General features: G+C 46.5%; 2 protein-coding genes across 6 annotated transcripts in view; one reads left to right on the plus strand and one right to left on the minus strand.

Annotated features, from left to right (window-relative positions):
* The first annotated feature begins 26 nt into the window (after window positions 1–26).
* arid1b (AT-rich interactive domain 1B) lies at window positions 27–20,724 on the plus strand. 4 transcript variants are annotated; one of them, XM_017302233.1, is made up of 23 exons: window positions 27–810; window positions 4,748–4,939; window positions 7,057–7,200; window positions 7,735–7,842; window positions 9,691–9,925; window positions 10,003–10,080; window positions 10,154–10,282; window positions 10,448–10,784; window positions 11,401–11,510; window positions 11,590–11,693; window positions 12,364–12,510; window positions 13,123–13,335; window positions 13,406–13,613; window positions 14,315–14,450; window positions 14,546–14,724; window positions 15,744–15,751; window positions 15,782–15,888; window positions 15,969–16,085; window positions 16,338–16,413; window positions 16,692–17,412; window positions 17,927–18,057; window positions 18,135–18,555; window positions 18,850–20,724. In XM_017302233.1, exons 1-23 carry the CDS (start codon window positions 148–150, stop codon window positions 19,893–19,895), a joined length of 5,610 nt encoding a protein of 1,869 aa, XP_017157722.1. In that variant the 5' UTR covers window positions 27–147; the 3' UTR covers window positions 19,896–20,724. The 4 variants fall into 4 exon arrangements, with proteins under 4 accessions (XP_017157722.1, XP_008395350.1, XP_017157720.1 ...); XM_008397128.2 differs by having other exon boundaries at window positions 15,744–15,888; XM_017302231.1 differs by having other exon boundaries at window positions 13,126–13,335; window positions 15,744–15,888.
* Window positions 20,725–21,428: 704 nt separating this feature from the next.
* Window positions 21,429–23,133, minus strand: part of tmem242 (transmembrane protein 242) — a 6,276-nt gene continuing 4,571 nt past the window's right edge. For both annotated transcript variants that reach the window (XM_008397126.2, XM_017302234.1), the window contains exons 4-5: window positions 22,666–22,803; window positions 21,429–22,436 (exon numbers count right to left, since the gene is read on the minus strand). In XM_008397126.2, the coding sequence (XP_008395348.1) occupies window positions 22,302–22,436; window positions 22,666–22,803 (273 nt within the window). In that variant the 3' untranslated portion in view covers window positions 21,429–22,301. The remainder of the gene's footprint in view (window positions 22,437–22,665; window positions 22,804–23,133) is intronic.

Consider the following 23,133-nt stretch of genomic DNA (forward strand, 5'->3'; position numbering starts at 1 on the left):
CGCAGCATCAGCACTAGAATCAACAACAGCAGCAGCAGCAGCAGCATCGGGGGAGCTGGCAGCACCATGAAGGGGAAGAAAACCTCCTCCAGGAGGGGAGCAGCCGACAAGCGGAGCTGAACCAGTCAGGAGGAGGAGGAGGAGCGGATGGATGCCAGCCTGGGATCAGACAGCAACAGCAGCAACAACAACCCTCCTCCGACTGGAACCAGCTCCCAGTTTAATCATTATTATGGGAATGGAAGAGGAGGGCCTTGCTTTGATCAACATGGCGGACAACAAAGCCCAGGGACTGGGGTAACAGCGGCGGCACACACGGTACACGGCACCATGGACCAGGTCCACAACTCCCACGAAGGCTACAGCAACAACAGCCCGTACAACCACTATCCGAACTACCGAGCGGGCTACGGGAGCGGCGGCTACGGGGGCATGATGAGCCCCTCACGGCAGGGGAACAGCCTGATGGGCCCGGCGGCCGCTAACCCGGCCAAAGCGGCTATGGTGGCCGCCAGTTCTCCGGCTGGAGGAGGCGGAGGAGGATTCCAGCGGTTTCCCGGACAGGGTCAGCAGCACCCCTCGGGGGCTACGCCGACTTTGAACCAGTTATTAACGTCTCCGAGCCCGATGATGCGCGGCTACGGAGGCGGATATTCAGATTACAGTAATCCCGCTGTACAGCAGCACCAGTCGGGTGTGGGGCCAGCCGAAGACACGGGCTCTCAGTACGGATCAGCAGCAGCGCATGGTTGGGGACAACAACAGAGGAGTCACCCGGGTCACAACGGACCGAGCAGCGGAAGATCTCAGGTGATTTAACCGGAATTAACGTCTGTTTTTCCCAGATAAAGACACCCACCACGGTCTGTTCTGTCAGTTAGCCGCTATGCTAACCCCGCTAGCTCTACTGGTATCAGTGACAGACCTGATTTACACAACACGACACGCGGATTCCTGGTATTTTGGACTAATTATTTAACAAAATACAACACTGCCTGCTTTATTTCTATTGGGAATATCGATTTTCACCAAATAGAGGTAAAATATATTGCTAAAATGTTGTATTTTGTGTCCAAGGTGACTCCCTGTTTAGCTCGATATGCTAAGCTAATGTTAGCCTCGTAGGCCCGAGCGGATCTCGCGGAAACAACCGTTAACGGTTATATTTCCTCATTTTTAATCAACTTCAAAGTAATTTAACTACATTTAGGAACATTAAAAGATGATGACATGAGTTAGAAATTATCTGACAGCTAATTCCTCCCCTGACACCCAGTAACCTCTTATCATATGCTAATTAGCCCGTCTTTTTAGTTAATAAAACCGATCATCACGTCGTTTTTTTCACCGACACTTCAGTCAGAAAACGGTCCAAATTGTGACTTTAACCCAGTTTTTATTCATCCAAGCTGTCCAGGTTTGAGCCCCTGATCTGTACAGAGATTTATGGGCAAAACGCCCACAGTGTCCAAGTCTCCAAACAGGAGCCCTGACCTTCACACATGCAGATTAGCCATGTGCCCATCAGCACCGGGATAAATACACAGCTGCCCCCGCAGCTACAGCTGCCCGCCAGCCGGAGGCAGCAGTGTCCGACACCGGTCAGCCTGTCACCCGTGTCCGGGACATCAAGCAGGATTTTAATGTTCAACTTTTAATAGCACAAGTCATAGTAATAACCATATCCTCTAACAAGAATCTCAGCTTAAAAATAGAGGTTAAGTTATATTTAAAGAACTTTAAGGGCTTTTCCAAACTTCTCTCCATAAATAAACATCAATAAACAAATATTTTAGTTGCATATTTTAATGCCGATTTGGGAATTCAGATGTAGGAACGTCTAAAAGTTGCATGAAACCATCAATAATAAGAGAATAATTTAAAATTTGAAGAAAATTTACACACATCTTGAAGAAAAAGCCACCCAGTGTCAGTACTTTGTAGAATCATCAAGTCTCTTATGGTATCCAGCTGAAATTTTTTGATTCTTTCTCAATTGGATTAATGTCTGGACTTTGACTAGGCCTTCTACCCAATGATTTTACTGTGATCTCAATTGGTTTGTCCTGCTGGAAGGTGAACCTTACAGGTTTTCCTCCAGGTTTGTCCTGGATTTAGCTTCACCCGTCTTCACTTAGACTTTGACCTGCTGAAGAAATTCAGCACAGCATGATGCTGCCACTAACATGCTTCACTGTGTGTGGATGATGTGTTCAGAATAATCTTCTTCCAGATGTTTTTATTCTCCTACATGGCTTGCAGCAAACTCCAAAATGGACATGCATGTGTTTTTTAACATGTTGCTACTCTTTCGTAAAGTTCAGATTTCTAAAGTTTGCGACTAATAAGGATGTTTTCCACCTGACAGTGGATCATGCATCATAGTTTGAAGTTTTACGTAAGGTAATGTAAGGTAATTTGATTAACATGGCACATTTTCAGCAACAGGGCAATTCAAGGTGCTTTAGACAATTTAAGCGCTTTTTTAACGTGGCAAATGTGAAAAAGTTGAGCAGATATGAACATTTTTGCATGTGGTTCTGAAAGCTTCAACTGAACTCCTCAGGTTAGATCAGGAATATAGATTATTTAAACGGCGCATTGGAAAATAAACAGAATTGAATTTGTGATATTGGAAGGTATTTTTGTTGCATGTTGATGGAAAACCTTTAGCTGGATCAAAGCACAAAGTTGCGCTCTGTTGTTGCTAATTTATTATTTTAAAGCATTTATGTCCATAAATCTAATTAAAATCGCCTCTTAACTGACCTGAGATGAGAACTATCGTTTATTTGTTTACATTCTGGTTATTGATCAGCTGTTTTTGCGTTCATTCAGAAAGGATTGATCCGTTTCCGTCTCCATGGTAACGTGTTTCCTCGTTGTGAGCGTGGACGTTAAAGCTGATCCAGGCGTGGCGGTTGCTCGTTGCCTCCCAGGTTGCCCAGATTGCTCTCCTGCAGTCAGAGTGAGGAAGCAGCAGGAGACTTTCTGCTCCACAAACCCTCGTCATCCTGCTGCAGCCAAAACAAAACGCTGCCAGAACGTCTAACCTCTGAATCTGTCTGGAAGGTTTTTATACGATTTGAGATCAAAACTGAACCGACATAAAGAAATGATTAGATACCTTCATTTTATAGTTTAATTTTACATGCCAACTTATTTAGCATGAAGACGCACTTACCAGATTTGCCTAATTAGTTTTATTTTGTTTCATGTTTTACGTCTTATATTTTATAAAGCACTTTGTGGTTTCTAACCTGTTAAAGGTGCTGCATAAATAAAGTTTACTTACCTTCTTTTAAGGTGTTTTAATAAGGCAAGCGTGATACCTGACTACTAGGCTGTAAAAGGTTTAATATTTAAAATAATTTTATTTTTATTCTGTTTATTGCTTGAGGCACGGCTGCACAGTGGCGCAGTTGGTAGAGCTGTTGCCTTGCAGCAAGAAGGTTCTGGGTTCGATTCCCGGCCTGGGGTCTTTCTGCATGGAGTCTCCATGTTCTCCCTGTGCGTGCGTGGGTACTCCGGTTTCCTTCCACAGTCCAAAAACATGTTAATTGGCTTCTCCAAATTGCCCCTAGGTGTGAGTGTGTGTGTGTGTGTGTGTGTGTGCATGGTTGTGTGTCCTGTGTGTCTCTGTGTTGCCCTGCGACAGACTGGCGACCTGTCCAGGGTGTACCCTGCCTCTCGCCCGAAACGTTGGCTGGAGATGGGCACCAGCAACCCTCCCGACCCCACTGAGGGAAAAAGGGTGCAAGAAAATGGATGGATGGATGGATGGATGGATGGATGGATATTGCTTGAGGCATAAATAGGATTACAGATTGTTGATTGTGGCTCCATCGGTCATGATAACAAATTTTGCTGGCTGATGCATTGTCCCAGAAATGATCGTGATAAATGATAATATTGTTGTTTTGAGTTTTTCAAGTCATATAATGCATAAACGCATTCTCAAAAATCAGTAACTTTAATTTCTTGTGAATATTTAACACTGGAACTGGGAGATATTTTAAATGTCCAAAATAAACAAAATTTAAAAAAGAACGAATTATGAAATCTCTGTAAAAAGATTGTATTTACAAAAAAGAGGTTAGTTATCATCCAGTCATGCAGATGGAAATTATTAAAAATTATTATTATTAACTCATGATGGGAATAATAGATTTATTGCTTATTGCGTCAGGCAGTTATTGTGAATAAGAACTCATTCTTAATATCTGGTTGATTGAAGTTGGGCAGTAGAATATCAGAAAAATATGAAATTACGATACTTCTGTTAATGGTATTGATGGCTAATAATTGATAGCTTATCAGCATCTCTGACAGTGTTTTTCAAAGTGAAGCCCGCAATGAAGATCAGAAAGTTGGAGGGAAAAAGAAAAAACAATGTAAAAGATAATTTTAAAAATAAATATAAAAATAATATAATTTTTTTAAATAAATGTAATGTTTTTCAGTCATCATCATCATCAGATTTATACGTCATAATATAAAATTTCATGATACAATTTCCAAAACAGAACTAATTGCCGATTAAAATCGGAAGGTGTGAGGCAACTTTTATGCTAAATGAATGTAATAGTTACTAAATAATAAATAGAGTTTTTTTAAAAAAATATTATTGTTCCTTTATATATTTTATCTGTGGGTTTTTAAAGAGAATTTAGCAAATGTTTGTTAGGTTTTTCAGTCTAATTTATAGAAATAGATTCACTATTTTTCTGTTTGCCGTTGCCCGCAGGTGGCGCCGATGGACCCGATGGCGATGAAGCGCTCTCAGCTCTACGCCATGAGCAACAGCCCGTACTCCCAGCAGCAGGGGGCGCCGTACCCTGGACAACCCTACAGCTCCCCATCGCCCCACAGATACCCCATGGGAATGTCTGGCAGGGGGCAGATGGCACTGGGAGGGATGCAGTACCCTCAGCAGCAGGTAGGAGGCGCCATTTGGATTGTTATACCGTAAAACTGGATAAAATGAACTGTTAAACACTCAATAAATCACATTTTTAAGTTAATATTGTTAAAAGCAGCAAATTCATGTTACCGTTAAAGATTCACTACCTAAATATTTTTTAAAAATTCAGAATTTAGCTCAACATTTCCTATAAAATTTGCTTAAACTGGATTTCTCACCAGAAAAGCAAATTATCCTTCAGTCCTGATAATGACGAGAACATGGCTTATATGTCCTTAAAAGTTTTTTTCTCTAGTTTGCCTGCAGAATTACAACCACAAAAGAAGTAGAAAAATAACATCCACGTCATCCACAAATGTAATTATACAACAAAAAACAGGAGTAAATAATAAAAATATGGCGAACTCCAAAATAATTTTATAAATGAAGATCTTCTAAAGTGAAACCTTTTCCTTTTTATTTGGCTTAGCTAAGGTCAAACAACTTTAGTCAAATTATTTAGAAACAATCAGAGTGCAGCAGAAATGGGCCGAGATGCTAACCCTGAGGAACTCCATATATTATTAAGTAGGAGTTGTAAAACAGAAGCTACAACCTGATGAACCTGAACTGTGTACAGGTGTTAGAAAACCAACATAAACTTAGTTTTTGCTTCTTTTTTTCTGCTTTTCTTTCTGCTTAACTTGAAAAAAGATTTTACCTTCATCTAGAATCCACCCATTCTCTCTCTCTTTAAGAGAAAGTCACCATGTTATGGCTCTGAGGTGATGATTCACATTCATCTGAGTAACAAATGTAACTGTACGGTAATCTTAGTGAGCTGTGGGTGTTTCATCGGTCGTCATTCTCCTCCCTGACCCATCTAAACTCTCCTGAACCCTGAGGTGAGGCGTCTCCGTCTCAACATGTCGGAGCAGACGGCTGCAGTGGAGCGGGTCGGGCCCGGCTGCTCTGGGTCGGCCTATTTCTGGACTCCAGCCGGTTATTTTTAGACTCCAGACTGCTGATTTGGGTCTGAGGCTTCTGCTGCTTTTCAGCCGTCCTGGATGATTTCTGACAAAAACAATGATTCTGAGCCGCGGATGTTCGACTGTCTGAGGATTTGTTTGAAGCTTTGGATGTTTTCTGCTAAAGACTGAAAAGTTTTCATTCCTCAGTTTTTCACTCTTTAGTTTTGCTGCATCTGAAATTTCTCTTTAACAGCTTGAATAAATAAGTGAAGTCAGAATAGTGAGTGTAATGGGGGATAGAGGACATTTTTCAGTAAAAAAAAACATAATTTAAAATTGTTTATAAAAATACATTCTTTATTTGAACAAATCGATATAAAAAAACAATGTTTTGCAGCATAAGAATCAATCACTTTAGCTACTGTATTTGTCTGAAAACGAGTGAGAAGACGTTTGCACTGATTTCATGAAGTATTTCCTGTAGCAGTCAACGCTACTACAAACCTTTATAAGCCTCTGACTGAAGACTGTTTCCTGGCATGCTAGCATTTTAATCTCCAGGCAGCAGAGACAATAATCCTGGATGATGCCATCACTTCTTGGCTAGCTGTGCTAATCCAGCTCCTTTGCTTTTGCTGCTCCTCTTTAAGTCAGTTTGACTGTTTGTTTAGAGATGCTGGAGTAGAGGATACAACCCTTTACTTCTCTACTGCATCCACAAATTCTCCTTTTCATCTTCTGGTTGGTTAGACTGAAATCTCCTGGAAGGTTTTCCTCACATCTCATACAATAATTATTCAATAAAATAAAAATGTCCAATATTAAAATGCATTAAAAATGATAGAAAATGTGCAAAATATGCACTCTGTGAGTTACATTTCAGATGAAATTTTTTAAACTGATACATTTATTACATTTAGTTTCTTAAGAAGTAACTAAAAATGCATTAAATACATGGATCCAAAAATATATTTATCCACTTAAACCGATCAATGGTAATAAAACGTTTAATGTTTAAATTATAGTATTTAAAAGTTTCAAGCAGAAAATATTTAAAAAATCATAATTTAAGAGGAAGTTAAAACATATTTAGAAATCCTCGAACTAATTTGGTTTATAGAAGTTGTATGACCAGAGAGACGTTGCTGTTGACCTCTGACCTCTGGGACTGGTTTCCCCCAGATGAGCTCCCAGTACGGCCAGCAGCAGCAACAGAACCTGAGCTTCAGCCAGCCGGGCCAGCCGCCGTACTTCAGCCCCCCCCAGCAGCAGCCGGCTGCCCCCAGCCAGCCGCCATACATGCAGCCCTGCCCGCTGCCGCCCCAGGTAGGAAACGCTGTCTCCATGGCAACGATGTGGAGACAACGACCTCAGAGCAAGTCATCGTCGGGATTAGATAAAAAAAAACCATCAAAACTGTTGAACTGTTCTGAACTATTTGTCTGTCCATCTTTTTAACACTTGCCAAAAATATAAACAGAATCTTTAATAACTTATAAAAGACAAATCAGAACCTGAAAACCTTTCAGACCAGCTGATTGGTTGATTTTAACCCTGTGGGCAGAGCTACGCAGACAGAAGCTGATTGGTTGATTTTAACATCTGGGCGGAGCTCCGCAGACAGAAGCTGATTGGTTGAGTTTAACTTCTGGGCGGAGCTCNTGGGCGGAGCTCCGCAGACAGAAGCTGATTGGTTGAGTTTAACTTCTGGGCGGAGCTCTGGAGACAGAAGCTGATTGGTTGAGTTTAACAATCAGAATCTGTTTGTTTTAAAGTTCATGATTAAAAGTCAAACTGCTGCTGATTCTTATGATTGGGATGTTGGGACTAACGGTGTGTTTTTCTGTCTGCTTCATGCAGGAAGTTCCTCAGGAGGCATATGGGGGGCGGGGCAAGTCTGCAGCAATGACTCCTGGGAAATCGAACCAGGAGGACCTGAGCCAGCAGGAGAGGCCGTCCAGTCTGCCGGTGAGTCAGACTCAGAAACTCTGGATTCAAATCAAATGTTTGGGTTGGTGACCTGAGGCAGACGTTTTATTTTGAAAAGCTGATCATGATGGGTCACCGCTGAGTTATTTTAGAGCGCTGAGCTGTTTGTTGTTGTGATTCAGACTCTGACTGTGAGGCAGATTGAGCAGATTTCAGGCCGCGCCGCTGCCCTTGCAGCCAGATTGTCCTGCAGCTCCCTGTCCTCGTCCATAATGACGCCGTCAGTTTCTCCTGGCCGCTGAAATCTGCAGAGATCACGCTCTGAGCGGCCGCAGCTTCCTGCTGGGAGGCCAGCAGAAATAATGATGATTCACAACAAATCGCTGAGTCAGCGGCTCCTCAAGCACCTCACTTCCTGTTTTACAGCACACATTATTATTTATCCACAAAGAAGAAAACGTAAAAGCTTCTGAATAGGAAGGAATTCTGAACTTTAGGTTCTGGTTCAGTACTTAGGTTCTGGTTCAGTTCTGTAGGTTCTGTTCTATAGGTTCTGGTTCTGTTAGCAGGTTCTGGATCAGTTCTGTAGGTTCTGGTTCAGTTCTTAGGTTCTGATTCAGTTCTGTAGGTTCTGGTTCAGTTCTTAGGTTCTGGATCAGTTCTGTAGGTTCTGGTTCAGTTCTGTAGGTTCTGGTTCTGTTCTGTAGGTTCTGGTTCAGTTCTTAGGTTCTGGTTCAGTTCTTAGGTTCTGGTTCTGTTGTTTCTCCCGTTAAGTGTGTCGCCTCCAGCTGCGATCCGTCCTCCTTCTCGCCGTCTCTTCGTCTCTGATGTTGCGCCGCCGTCCTCTTCCTCTCGTCGCTCTATCTGAAGTTGTGCTGCCGATGCGGTTGCCGTGGCGACGGCTGGTTTGAGAAGATCCTCAGCTGTGCTGAGAGGCCTCAGTAATGAGCAGAGCAGAGATCAGAGGTTTCTGAGGTTTCCTGTTTGATTAGAGAACATCCTCCATCTCATCTCGTCTCATATGGAGGAGTGGAAATGAATCACACACACACACACACACACACACACACACACACACACACACACACACACACACACACACACACACGGGCCAGTCTGAGGCTAGAACCCAGTAGATGGATGATGGAGCGGCTCCGTCGCTGGAATCTATTTACCAGTTTGATTGACTGCTTCAATCAAACTGTCTCTGCTCCATCTGAGACCTTTGGGTTGCTATAGCAACCTGATTCTCCTCTCTGACATCAGGTTTCATCATCTATTTTGGTGCTGGTTGTTGTGAGCTTGCTGTGCTGCTTCCAGGAGTCTGGTTCTGGTTCTGGTTCTAATCCAGAGTCTGGTTCTGGTTCTAATCCAGAGTCTGGTTCTGGTTCTAATCCAGAGTCTGGTTTTGGACTCCAGAAACGGGGCGATCAGAACCGATGCAGCGGTAAACACCTGGTTGCATCTGGTCCTCGCAGAGAAACGCAGACGGCTGATTGGTGGAGATGTTGGAGGGGGAGGGCTCTGATTGGCTGGTTTAAAAGTTTTCGTTTTGTCTTTTTCTTTTATTTTTTTCCTTTTATCTTCTTGTTTCTTTTTTCTTCTCTTTTGTCTTTCCTTTCAGAATTTCTCTTTTTTTTCTCTTTTTCTTTTTTTTCTCTTCTTGCGGTTTGTTTGTCCTTCCTCCTGACTTTCATTTTTCTTTCCCTTCTGTCTTTCTGTCTATTTCTTTGTTTTTATGTCTTTCTATTTTCTGTTTCTTTCTTTCTTTTTTCTTCTCATTTTGAACAGTGTTGAGTATTTAGAGTTCAAACTGTTGATGTTTTCCGCCTCTTCGTGTTTAGCCCCACCCCCCATTGTTAAGCTCCGCCCCTCTCTCTCCTCCAGGATCTCTCCCGCTCCATCGATGACCTGCTGACCGGCACCGAGGCGGCGGTGAGTTCAGGGGCCTCCGGTTCCGGCAGCGCTCAGGGCGACCAGGGGACTCCGGGGGCCCGCTCTCCTTTCTCCCCCCACGTTTCGCCGCGCCTCCCCCCTCCGGCCCGAACGGGTCCCTCTCCGTCCCCGTCGCTGTCCCCCGCCGGGTCCCGCTCGGGGCCCCTGTCCCCCACCAGCGGTCCAGGTGGGATGAAGCCGATGAAGATGATGTAGACGAGTGCTGTGACCTCATTGTTTTAACTGTGGTTCTGTGTGTTTCAGGCCCTCAGGCGGGCCCCCAGGTGTCTGGATCAGACGTCAGCCCCCACTCCTCCCAGTCGGCCATGACTCCAGACCGAGGTTCGGCCCCTGCCTCCATGTTGGGCCCCAGAGCGTTGATGTTTTCTCTGATCGCTGTTTGGCTCTTCCTCAGGTTTCCCTCCCTCCATGCAGCGCAGCAACCAGGGGCCACATTTCGGCCCCATGTCCCCCCACCCAGCACCGGCCGGCCCCGGGCTCCACGGCTCCTACCAGCAGGGCAGCCACTCCTACGGCCCCCCAGGTGGGACATGAGCAGAGCTGACAGTAACTAGTTACCTGAGTAACTTTCACTGAGCTGCTGGACTATCTGATCACTGGGATCAGTTAAACTTTTGGGCCCCTGCCTGCTCTGCTGTGGCCCCTGAAGCTACAGAGGAATAAACTCATTGGTTCTGGTGTTCCTCAGGTACCTACCCTCGGCCCCCTCACTACGGCGGGACCCCTGCGGCCGGCTACAGCGGCCCCGGCTCGGGCCCCAGCCTGGCTAACAGCATGGGGCTGAACACCGCCGGGCCCATGCACGGGCAGGGCCCCTCCACCCCGTCAGGCCGAGGCCCCGGGCCCGGAGCCGGGGGCCGCCCCTACATGACTGGACCCGGCACCGCGGCCCCCACTTCTCCCAACATGCCGCAGGCCGCCGGGCAGGGCATGGGGCCCCCAGGGGCCACCTCCAGCTGCAAGCCGCCAGACATGGGCCCCAACTCCGGACCGAGCGCCAACGCCTCCCTCAGCGCTCACAGCAGGTGAGAAACAGGAGACACTCTGGAGGAGAGAGCGCCCCCTGCTGGGTGGAGGCCAACAGGCTGATTTCTGTCTGAAGGTTTAAATACTGAGGACAGAAAATAAAAGATTTAAAGGAAAACATGACATCTGACCTTATGACCTCAGCTTAGAATAACAAAATACAACAGGATCTAATTTCCATTTTAGTTATTTTCTTTTATTTTATTATTCTCTAAAAACGAAATTACAAACGACAGAAAAGTAGATTTTACTTCACTCATCTCTTCTATGAGATTTAGAGCCAAACTACAAAATTTTAGTTTAATCATAAGAAAAAGCCATAAAATGTTACCAAAACAAAGTCTTAAAATGATGGAAAAGAGGTTTATTTTGTTTTTAGGATCTGAGTGAGTAGCTCAGTTCATGAGCTTTTTTGTTAAATGTAGAATTTTATTCTTCTTCTGTGCTTGTCAGACAAAATGGCCGCCCTGAGTTATGGGAACACACAAACTTCATTGGTGCAAAAGAAATCCAGATCTTTAAAAAAAAAACAATAACTATAATAACTGACTAAATTGATTAATCACCCAGAGTTACCTCTGGTATTAATATTGATCGGTTTTGTTTAATATCCAGGCAGGGCAGCTACTCAGCTATGACAGTGATGAGAGGTTCTGGAGGTTCTGGAGGTCCGTTCAGCAGCTCAGGCAGGATGACCCCTCAGGGCCCGCCTTACATCGCTCCAGGTAGGAATCATCAGTGCCCAGGAATCATCAGAGATTATAATCCTTCATCTGCGTTTCGTTTTTCTCTCCATCCCTGCAGGATTAGGGATGATGGCGGCAGACGGGACAGGAAGTCATGACCTGAAGCAGCGGGTCGAGCTCCGCGACGCCGTCGGTTCTGCTCCTGATCCAACCAAAATGAAGGTTGATTTGATTTATTTCAACAGACTCGCTCTCCACATAGACATAAAAAAGAACAAAGACATGATACACAACAACACATACAAAAACCTCCTGGTTTAACGAACGACTGATTAAAAACAGCAAGTTAAGGAAATATTAAATTAATATAGATTCTGAAAAATGAAGTTAGAGGTGAGAATAAATATAAACATTGTGTTAACTACAGATTATGCAAAGTGAGGAAAAAATATACAAATTAAACGGGAAATAAATACTGGAAATGAATAATCGTTCTGGATTAATTTCACAGCTTACTTACAGTGTAACTAAAACCCCAAATCTATTTTTTTGCAGATAAACTGTCTCCTTAAATGTTCTATCTTTATATATCTGTGCAAATGTGTTTAATGACGCAATATTTGGTCTCAAACTGTCTCAGTGCTGCCCTCTGTGGGCACTGGTGGTACTACAGCTGAATTTTCCTATTGGTTCCAGTTGGTTGACGTTTACATCACTTTTCTTTCCAAACAAGCCAATTTCTCATATTTAATCTTTTATTCCTGAAGAAACTAATTTCCACCATGTTTCTTGGCAGCTCAAATTATTCCAGGACCAAAACTGCTCAGTTTTTTTTTTTAGTAAAAACTTCCTTTAAACCTGAGTGTGTGGCCGCCCGGTGTGTGTTTTGCAGCAGGACAGCTACGGCTCGCAGTGTGTGGCGCCGCCGCCCAGCGCCGCCTGCCCGATGTCCCCCAGCCCGGCCAGCGTGTCGTCCTGTGTGGGGGAAGACAGCGACGGCATCGGCAGCCCCGCCTGGCTCAGGACCCCGTCCAGCCCAGTAAGCCCCGCCCACAACGCTAAAGAAACGTTTGGAGAGAAATTTGTGCCAATATTATTACTGCAAGCAAAGAACATGTTTCAAAAACTCAATAAAGTCAGAATTTGAAAAACTTATCAGTAAAAAAAAACGTTTTGAAAATAATTTGCAATATGTTTGGAGTAGTTGAACCTACATATGTGCAGATTTAATTTTTTCCAATTTTTTCATATTTCAGTTCTCTTTGTGAGCGCAGCACTTTCTAACTTTAACACACAGATTAAAAAGTGTGACATTTGTAAAACTGTTTCAAAAGAAAAAATAGAAATTGGAGAAATAATCTGAAAAAATAATTTAAAAAATAAAATCTAAAAAATAACTTTAAAAAAATAAAAATTGAAAAAAAGCTAATCTGCGTTACTGTAGGTTTAACATTTGGAAACGCAGACATTAAGTTTTATTTTTAAATGTTTTTGTTTTTACAAATTTTAATTTTTGAAACGTTCTTCGCTTACAATAATATTGTAACAAATGTCTCCCCATAGAAATGTAACTGTAGGAGATGAAGTTATTTAAAGAGACAGAACCATTTTCCTCCGTTTCTCCCGAGTCTTGATCCGCCGCCTCTCTCAGCAGAAGCCCAACGTGGCGACCATGACCAACGAGAAGATCACCAAGCTGTACGAGATGGGCGGCGAGCCGGAGCGCCGCCTCTGGGTCGACCGCTACCTGTCCTTCATGGAGGACAGGGAGACGCCCGTCGCCACCCTGCCGGCTGTCGGCAGGAAGCCGCTGGACCTGTGCCGGCTCTACCTGGCGGTGCGAGCCATCGGCGGCCTGGCCATGGTGAGACGCTCTCCTCTCGGTTCTGCTCGGTTCTGTCTGGACCCATTTGGACCGTGTTTCTCCTCCTCAGGTGAACAAAAACAAGAAGTGGCGGGAGCTGTCGACGCTGCTGAGCGTCGGGACGTCCAGCAGCTCGGCCAGCTCCCTGAAGAAGCAGTACATCCAGTACCTGTTCGCCTACGAGTGCAAGGTGGAGCGAGGGGAGGAGCCTCCGCCCGACGCTGGCGCCGGGGACGCCAAGAAGCCCCTGCAGGTCAAGGGTCAACCGCCTTCTCCTGGTAAGACGATGCTGAACTGTAAGAGGAAGCAGCTGCTGTCAGGGATCCTGTTTCACACACACACACACACACACACACACACACACACGGATGGGATTATGTAATGGACTCTCGGTGAGCTGTCAGCCGTGAACTCAGTGTAAATATAAACATTAGTGACCTCAGTTTGACCCAGTTACCCACAATGCCGCTGTGATTCCACTCTGCAGGGAAACGTGTTGCTGATGATCAGCAGGAAGAACTTCTGTGATGGACCATCACACTGTGAATCCCATGGAAATGCGTTTTCTTTTTATTTCGTCTTTGAAACATCTTAAAAATGAACAAAATTCACATGACAGTTTGATAAAAGCAAAGCTGCTGTCTCCGCAGCACCAACCTGAAGGTGACGGTCAAACAGTGTGTGTCCCTGACCTTTGACCTGTACAGGTTCTGGACAGATGGAATCATTTGTTTCAGCCTTATTAAGCTGGAGCCATTTTGGAAAGAGTCATGGATAACTCATTTTAACCAGTTTAATGTTGAAAACATGAATTATTTTACAGTGATGATGTTTATTACAAAGATATGAGACGTAATCATTGAGTAAAGATGGCTCCGGTTTGTAGGATTTAGCGTTTTGGGTGGAGGCGGCGCTCAGGTTTGTGTTGAGCGTCTAAAACTTTGACGACGTATCGACGCCATTTTGTTTGTCTCTGCAGCGAATTCAGGCTCGTTTCAGGGCCCCAACACGCCCCAGTCCAGCAGCTCCTCCCTCATCGACGCTCCGGTAGACCCGAAGCCCCCGACCCGCTCGTCCACCCCGCACAACCAGGTGGCTCCCCAGCCTGGGAACAGGTGGGGGAGGGGCGTCTAAAGCAACATCATGTCCAAACCTTCTTCTTAGCTCGTTTTCTGTGAACGTGACTCAGCATTTGCTTGTCTCCCTGCAGGATCATGGGAGGCGTGAGCGTCCAGGACCCGTTCTCCGAAGGCAGCGACCCGTCCTTCCACAGCAAGCGGGGCCCGGGGCCCGGCGGGGGCCCCTACCAGCAGGGGGCGGCTCCAACAGAACCAGCAATGAGAATGCAATACGACGGCAGCAAAGACCCGTATGGAGCCCCGAGGAAGGGTGAGGAGAGCCGCTCAGCTCTCACTCTTAACGCATTTCCCAGAATTCATAGCAGGAAGTGGAATAAACATCTGTTTCTTTACTAATAAGCAAATGTAGATAAAATTAAAGCTAAATTTAGGTGTGAGAATTTATCCTTATAATTGGTTGTCAATAATCACAATAATCATTAATCACAGGATAAATTTAAATGAGCTCAATAATTTCCATTTGCATAATTGATCGTTTGGTTGGTTTGGTGCTTTGGTCTCAACTGGACCTTTTTTTGAAGGATAATTTAGACATTTCTTAATTCATCTTATTTTGTTGTTCTGTTTATTTGTTTTGGATATTTAAAATGTCCTCCAAGTCTTGAGTTAAATGTTCATAAGAATTTAAAGCTTATTGATCTTTGGGAATGTGTTCTTGCATTATTACTAGAAAATGGTCTCAAAACAAGAATATTATCATTTATCGTAATAACGTACAGAACAATTTATCATCCATAAAATTTATTGGCCTAACCATAGTGGGAATGTTGATTTATATTCTCGATTAATTTCAGTTACTGATGCTAAGAAAAATGCTATTTTTACCATTTTTTCACAAGAACATCAATAAATATCAGAACATTTGAAAATATGATTAAATGCAGTTACTGTGTGAGTTTTAGTCGCATCTCTTAACGTCAGCTGTGTCCTGAAGAAGCCTTTTCCAAATGGGAATGTTTTTAAAGAGAAGTATCTGTTTTGTGGCCGATAGTTACCTAGAAACTCTTCTAAGTTTTTATCGATATCACAAACTATCCGTGGAGGTTCTGAGTCCATGTTGCTCACCTGTATGTGAGACCAGACAGGATAAATGTTAAACTGAAGGCGAGCTCTGCTGCCCTCTGGTGGCCACGTATGGACAGCATCCACTTACATCCACTTGCATCACCGCTTGCATCTCCATCAGGGTTCAGTTTCCCTCCTTTCAGGCAGAAAAACTGTTTACGCAGAAATTGAGCTGCCTCCTCTGAGGGATTTTGGTTGGTTCAGGTCCGGTTCCCGGCGAGGCCTTCGGTCAGAGCCAGATGCCCAGCGGTGCGATGCAGGACATGTTCCCCCGCGGACCCTCCTCCGGCCCCCTGTCGGGGATGGGGCCCAGGCCGCAGTACCCCTACGGCCCCGGCTACGATCGCAGGTAAGACCGGCTCCGCTGTCGCTCCCTCATGCCACGTCTAAACCTGAAACCGGCTGACTGTTGGTGCCACTGTGGTGCAGATTGGACCATGTGATGGGCCCAGAGGGAAGCATGGCGCCCCCTGGAGGCCAGAACAGCATGGGCCCGTCTGCCAATGAAGCCAGCATGTATCCCCCCAACAGATTCCCCCAGCAGAGGTGAGAGGATGTGATGAAGCTTTCAGTTTGTTAACTTGGAGGCGTTCCGCATGGCTGTCTATTAGGATCCCTGCTTTTTCAATGCATATGAGGCAGAATGGAACAAAAAGTTATCATCATTTAATGAATTCTAATAGAGAGATACTAATTCACATCATAATCGACACAAACTGCCCCCCTTCTTCCGCGTTTCTTTTAAATGTAACCAGGTTGGTGTAATCTGGTTGAATAAAACTCAGTTTCTGTCTTCAGGCACGATGGTTTTGGTCAGCAGTATCCGCACAGTATGGCCTACAGTTCCCATCAGCCCCTTTACCCCCAGCAGCAGGTGAGTGCTCTGTACCTGTAACCCAGCTGGGTCACATGGACAGGAAACAGGAAGTGATCAGTAGGTAACGATGTCTGGATCACTGACATCGGTTTTCACAAAAATATTTCAAAACGTGGCGGGAAGGTCCCGGTCCCTGACGGTCCCGGTCCCTGACGGTCCCTGGTCCATGACGGTCCCTGGTCCCTGACGGTCCCTGGTCCCTGACGGTTCTGGTCCCTGACGGTTCTGGTCCCTGACGGCTCTGGTCCCTGACGTTTCTGGTTCTGTCCCTGCAGGGCTACAAGCGTCCGATGGAGGCCTTGTTCCCGGCTGCGAAGCGTCATGAGGGCGAGGCGTTTGCCGTGCAGCAGTTCGGCTCCCAGCAGCCGGACCCTTTCGGCCCCTACGGATCCGGACCCGGGGGGTTTTCAGGCCCTGAGCGCCGGCCCGTCCCTGGGCAGTACCAGTACCCATACGGCCGGGACCGACAGGCCCCCCCGCAGCACGGCATGACTGGATCGGCCCCCGCGGCGGCAACGGACGGGGGGCCGCAGCCCAGCTTGTGGCCCCCCAGGACAGAGATGGGGTTCTCGTACAGCCGGCAGAGCCAGGGGCCCCCCTTCCCAGACCAGGAGGGCCGGCCCCCACAGGACACCCAGTGGGCCCCCAGTCACCTCAACCAGTGCCAACCTCCCTTCCCCTCCCACTCTTCTTCCTCTTCCTCCATGACCCCCCTCCCCTCCAGGCAGCCCCCCTCCTCTTTCCAGGCCACGCCCACCATCCCAAATCACGTGACCCGCTCCCAGAGCCCCTCGTCGTTCCCCCGGCCTCCGGTGGGCTCCCTGTCCCCCAACGGCGCCCCCTACCTGCCCGTTAAGAAACCAGGGATCCCCACCGGTCCCCCGGCCAATCAGGGCCTCCCCCTCGTTTACAGAGAGGTCATTTTCCCGCCCGGCTCTGTGGAGGCCACGCCCCCCAAGCTGAAACCACGGAGACGGCTAACGGCGAAGGACACAGGTGAGACCGGCGCCGCATAGAGGTCACATGACCAGGAAGCCATCCTTAAAAAGTCTTAAATTCATGTGTCTAAGATTAAGGCCTTAATTTAATTTGTTGTTGCGGCTACCGCTAACTAGCTAACTAGCTAGCTAGCCATCTCAAAATGGTAAAGCGAGCTAGTTGTTCAAGTTTCTAACGTTAAGGCCTTAAAACGTCTTAATTTAAAAACAATAAGTTTAATGCATTAAACACGGGTTTTAAATTTTGTTGAGGCAGAAATATTTAATCTCATATTCCAGGTAGTAATATTTTTTTTGTGAAACATTGCTGTTACACAAATCAGACATCTTCACTGCGTTCTGTGGCTCAAGGCGGTTGCTAACTGCTGCTAACTGATATACCCTKGCTAGCTAGCTAGCAACTTCTTCTGAACATTTCTATTTTGATTTTAAATTTCATTCATGATGACCTTAAAGTCTTAACTTTGAGTTGGTGAAACCGCGCTGAGCCTCACTCTGATCGACTCTGTCAGGAACGCCGGAGGCCTGGCGGGTGATGATGTCACTGAAGTCGGGGCTCCTGGCGGAGAGCACCTGGGCGCTGGACACCCTCAACATCCTGCTGTACGACGACAGCACGGTGGGCTCGTTCAGCCTGACGCTGGTGAGGCGCCGCGCCTGAAACGCTGAGCTTACTGAAGTTTTGTAGATCAAATCCAAACGTTTGCTTCTCGACTGCAGCTGCCCGGGTTCCTGGAGCTCATCGTGGAGTTTTATCGCCGCTGCCTCATCCAGATGTTCGGCATCCTGCAGGAGTACGAGGTCGGGGCCCAGGGCCCGAAGACGACCCCCGAGGAGCCGTCGCCGCTCGACACGGAGGGCGCCCAACCTGAGGATTCCCCTCAGCAGAGCAGCAAGTACGACAAGCGGCCAGTCAGGGTGGAGGAGGCCGGGCAGAGCTGGGAGGAGGTGGAGCAACGGGCCGACCCGAGCCGACCCAATGGCTTCATCAGCGGCCTGCTGCACTGGCAGGCCGGAGGAGGAGACTCCACGGCTCACATCCAGACGCACTTTGAGCCCCGAACCGGAGACTTCAGCCCCCCGGACCAGGAGCAGGAGGAGCAGAGCGCAGGAGAGGAGGAGCAGACGGGTCAGCAAGGAGGTAAACGGGTCAAAATGGGGCTGAGCTCCCAGGCTGCAGCTCTGACTGGTCTTCATGTGCGGCCTGGAAGAGTCTGCAAAGTTTCATCTTTCTAATATAAAATATAAACATCCAAATATGTCAGGGTTCATTTCAGTGTTGGTACTTTTCTTCTTGTCTTTCTGTCCTGTAGTCACTGATGAAGCAGCATCTAAAAGGAGTTTGGTGAATTATTGCCAAGACTTCAGTGTTTCCTGTTTCAGGCTCTGCAACATTAATCAGCTGCTCTTGGTTGTTGCTGTTTCTGCTCTGCAGGCTCTCCATCTGAGGTCAGAGGTCAACGCCCGGCCCCGGTGGAGGCTCAGAATCCCATCAGCCTCCAGGAGGACGAGCCGCGCTGCTGGGACGAGGCGCCGCTGTCCACCGCCGAGTCGTGGCAGGACTCCCTGGCCAGACGCTGCATCTGCGTCTCCAACATCATCCGGAACCTCTCCTTCATCCCCGGCAACGACGCCGTCCTGTCGCGCCACCCTGGCCTGGTTCTGATCCTGGGCCGGCTGGTTCTGCTGCACCACAGCCACCCGCGCAGGAAGCGGGCGCCGTCCACCTACCAACGGGAGGAGGAAGCGGGCCGGGCCTGCAGCCGCGACGAGTGGTGGTGGGACTGCCTGGCGGCGCTGCGGGAGAACACGCTGGTGACGCTGGCCAACGTGTCGGGCCAGCTGGACCTGTCGCAGTACCCCGAGAACATCGTCCTGCCGGTGCTGGACGGGCTGCTGCACTGGATGGTCTGTCCCTCCGCCGAGGCGCAGGACCCGTTCTGCGGGGCCAGCGGCGCCGCGGCGCTGTCGCCTCAGCGGCTCGTCCTGGAGTGCCTCTGCAAGCTGAGCGTCCAGGACTGCAACGTGGACCTGCTGCTGGCCACGCCCCCCTTCAGCCGCCAGCGGCAGCTCTTCGCCACGCTGGTGCGCCTGGTGGGCGAGCGCCGCAGCCAGGTGTGCCGGGAGATGGCGGTGGCCGTGCTGTCCAACCTGGCGCGCGGCGAAGCCACGGCGGCCCGGGCCGTCGCCCTGCAGAAGGGCAGCGTGGGAACTCTGATCGGCTTCCTGGAGGACAGCCTGGCCGTGGCGCAGTACCAGCAGAACCCGCACGCCGCCGCCGCCGCGCCGCCAGAGCCGCCCAGCATCAACATGATGTGCCGCGCGGCGAAGGCGCTGCTGGCCGTGGCGAGCGTGGAGGAGAACCGGCCGGAGTTCGTCCTGTACGAGAGCCGGCTGCTGGACATCTCGCTGTCGTCGGCCCTCAACTCGGCGGTGGCGGCCATCATGTGCGAAGTGCTGTTCAAGCTGAGCCGCTCGTGACGCACAGACCGCCATGGAGCGTGCTCAGTGGGACCGACCGGGTCCCATTCTATTTTTATTTAAAGAGACAGAAAGAAGTTTTTACGTAGAAATGAAAATATATAGAATATATAAAGCTCCTCGGCTCCATCCACAGATGTTTATTTGGGGTTTTTAAATAATTTTAATACAAAAAAATATTTAATACTTTTTAATTTTCTAAAAATTGTCAGTTTTTTGTTTTGTTTGAACCAAAGTGATTTGACAGACGGCGACGGGGAGGGAATGCTCTTAATGTTTTTTAAACAAGCGTGCTCATTTCTTTCCGTTTGCAGGGCTGCCCCGTGTGGGCGGGGCTTGCTGTTTGTGGGCGGGGTCAGGGTTGTAGATAAACATCCTTTTTTTTTAACGTGTTATGACGGAGGAAACACTGATGTTCAGTCGTGTTCTTTGTTCTGGTGCAATAAGTTTGTTTTGACGGTTTTTGTTTTTTTAAATGTGAATTTCTGAACCATCCGCAGTTCAAACGCCGCTTCGCCGCCGCGGATTGAGGCGATGTGGGCGGAGCTGCGTCCCATTCTGTTCCCACCAACATCCTCCTGTAAATATGTACATTGCAGCTCCAGCAGGGGGCGCCGGTCACGGCGGCTGACAGTTTCAGGATATGTTCGAGGGAGGCGGGTGCGTTTGATTTGACGGACTGCGTGTACAGGCTGTGGGGGTGGGGTTTCACCGACGCCGCTTCAGAAACAGTTGTAAACAAATGTAATTCAGTATGAGATCTTTATATGTTCCACGACATGTTAATGAATAAATGTACATGAACTCTGGTTGAGCACTGTGAACAGAGCGCCACCTGCTGCTTTTCTTTGACTAAACCGGAGCGGAAAGGAAAACGGCTACTAACGGTCATGCTAGTAGTTAGCATTTTTAGCTTGTCCACATTCATACAGCTCCATGTCACCTTGGATGAGAAAATGTTGGTTTGAAGTTCGATGTTTTTAGCAAACCAAAAAATAAATAAATAAAATTAAAAAATAAAAACAATCATAATTATGAGATTAAAAGTAATTTTTCCCACCGTTGGTCTGAATGACTTGAATAACCGGGTCGATGTTTTGAGGACATATTTAGCGGTTTTAATTTGAGCGTTGGAGCAGAAACAAAAACATTCAGGCTTACATTTGTCTTACTAAAAATCTGACAGTGCTGGACTGTTGGTTGAAAAAAAAAAATCTTTGGTGCCATGAGGTTAAAATGTTAAAACGAATCAATAAAGCTAATTTCTTAACTAGTGTAATCAAAGCCTATCAAACTAAAATTTGCTGAAGTTTAAAATGGAGTGCAAAACCAGAAGAGTTCAAATCTCACAGATCAGGAGCTAGAGATGTGAAGATGCATGAAAACTATAAACTCTAGGAAATGTTTCACTGATTTATTTAGTTTACAATTAAAACAAAATGGATCACAGTGGCATCTATACTTTTTCTCTTTGAAAAATAATTTCTGAAAATCCCAGTTCCCAGTAAGAAGCAAGACCCTTATTTTATTTTATACCATTCTTGACTTTTCCTAAGTTTTAAAAATCAGGTTAATCTTTTTCAAGTCTCAAAATGTTGTTTTTCTCCAGAAATATCTGGTAAACCCAATGGAACCGAGCATCGAGCCCTGAGGAACTCCATGCAGTTGCTGAAAACCTGTGATGGCCACCAGTAACTAAAGTTAGCTGTGCTAACTCTAAAACATGAATCATGAGCATTAGATCTGCTAACACTATAGCGCTACAACATAGTATTCAGAAGAAGCTAAAGCTAAAGCGCTAACTTTTTCTTCCAAAAATGTAAAAATCTGCATCTTTAGAGCTGTATTCCTTATTTTTACTTTATTTTACTATTCTTGTTTGCAACCTTACTCTCAAAAAGTCATACATATTTATAAGCACTTGTGAAAATTAACACATTTTCACATCCCACCAGCATTTCATGATCATTTTTGTGATTCTTTTTCAATCAAAATTACTGATTTTGTCATTTATGACTTTTTGTTACTTGCCGTATTAATTGGAGGCAATAACTTGACATCAAATAAGGCAATACTTGCGTAACATTAGCAGGGGTTTGTTGATTTTGTCTGGAGGGACTGATGAATGTGATTTGCCTTTAAACTGGTAACTTGATAAAACATTTAAACACAAATTAACACAAAACATAATTTAGACGGCCGCATAAGTGGCTTTGTTGAGCCAGATTTGGCCCCCAGGCCTTAAGTTTGACACATATCAGAAAAAAATCCTCCATAAAACTTACAATTTCACAACATTTAAATATTTTTTATTTACAATATGTGACTGTTGTTGCTCGGGTATGACTTTATCTTCATAATTTCACATTTCCCAGCTGTAAAATCTCCACAGGGTCAGAACGGTTTTCAGTCTCTGGCTGATCCCTGTGATTTGGACCCGAAGATGGCGTCCCAGTCCAGCGGTTCTGATCCGGCTGCGGCCTCTGGGTTCCTCGGGATGGCCGGGAAGAAAGACTCCATCTTCTGTCTGAACTCTGCCAACTGCAAGAGACATGGAAACGATCAGAAACCTGCAAACATCCCACAATACGTCCTCCAAACTGAGCTGCTTCCAGAAAAATACTTTAAATATTAATTCACCTTTTTAACCAATGTAAATATTTTACACATTAATTTGAACTCTTTCAGTTATTTTTGTAAATTTCAATCAATCGTTTGAATTTTCTCCAGATATATTCCAAACTTTCCTGTTTATTGGAAACAAACGTACGCTGTGGATGCCGAGAGCTTTCCACACGGCGACGCTGAGCAGACCCACTCCACACCAGGCGTACAGGGAGCCCCAGCCCAGCGCTCTGAGGGCCAGGGAGGCCCCGGACTCGGGGGCCACGGCCGTCGCCGCCACGCCCTGCGGAGGAAACAGGTTTTCAGCAGCTGGTTGGGTCCATGTCCCCTTAAGAAGGAGATTTTCCTTCCATCTGCCAAAGCTGTCTGACGGCAGCCAATAGGATTCTAGAGACTGTAACCATGGCGATGTTGGAAGAAGGCACTAGAATTTCTGTTCTAGCTCAGGAAACTTTATGACCAAATATGGACAGAACTCTGCAAACGTCCAATCAGATCTCTGCCCAGGGGGCATGTGACTCCTGCTGAGAGAATCACTCACAGTTTGGCCCCTGAATCTTTGGTCTTTTTACACTTTGGCCCCTGAATCTTTGGTCTTTTTACACTTTGGCCC

This window comes from Poecilia reticulata, linkage group LG21 (genome assembly GCF_000633615.1).
Source record: "Poecilia reticulata strain Guanapo linkage group LG21, Guppy_female_1.0+MT, whole genome shotgun sequence".
In the NCBI taxonomy this organism is placed as follows: domain Eukaryota; kingdom Metazoa; phylum Chordata; class Actinopteri; order Cyprinodontiformes; family Poeciliidae; genus Poecilia; species Poecilia reticulata.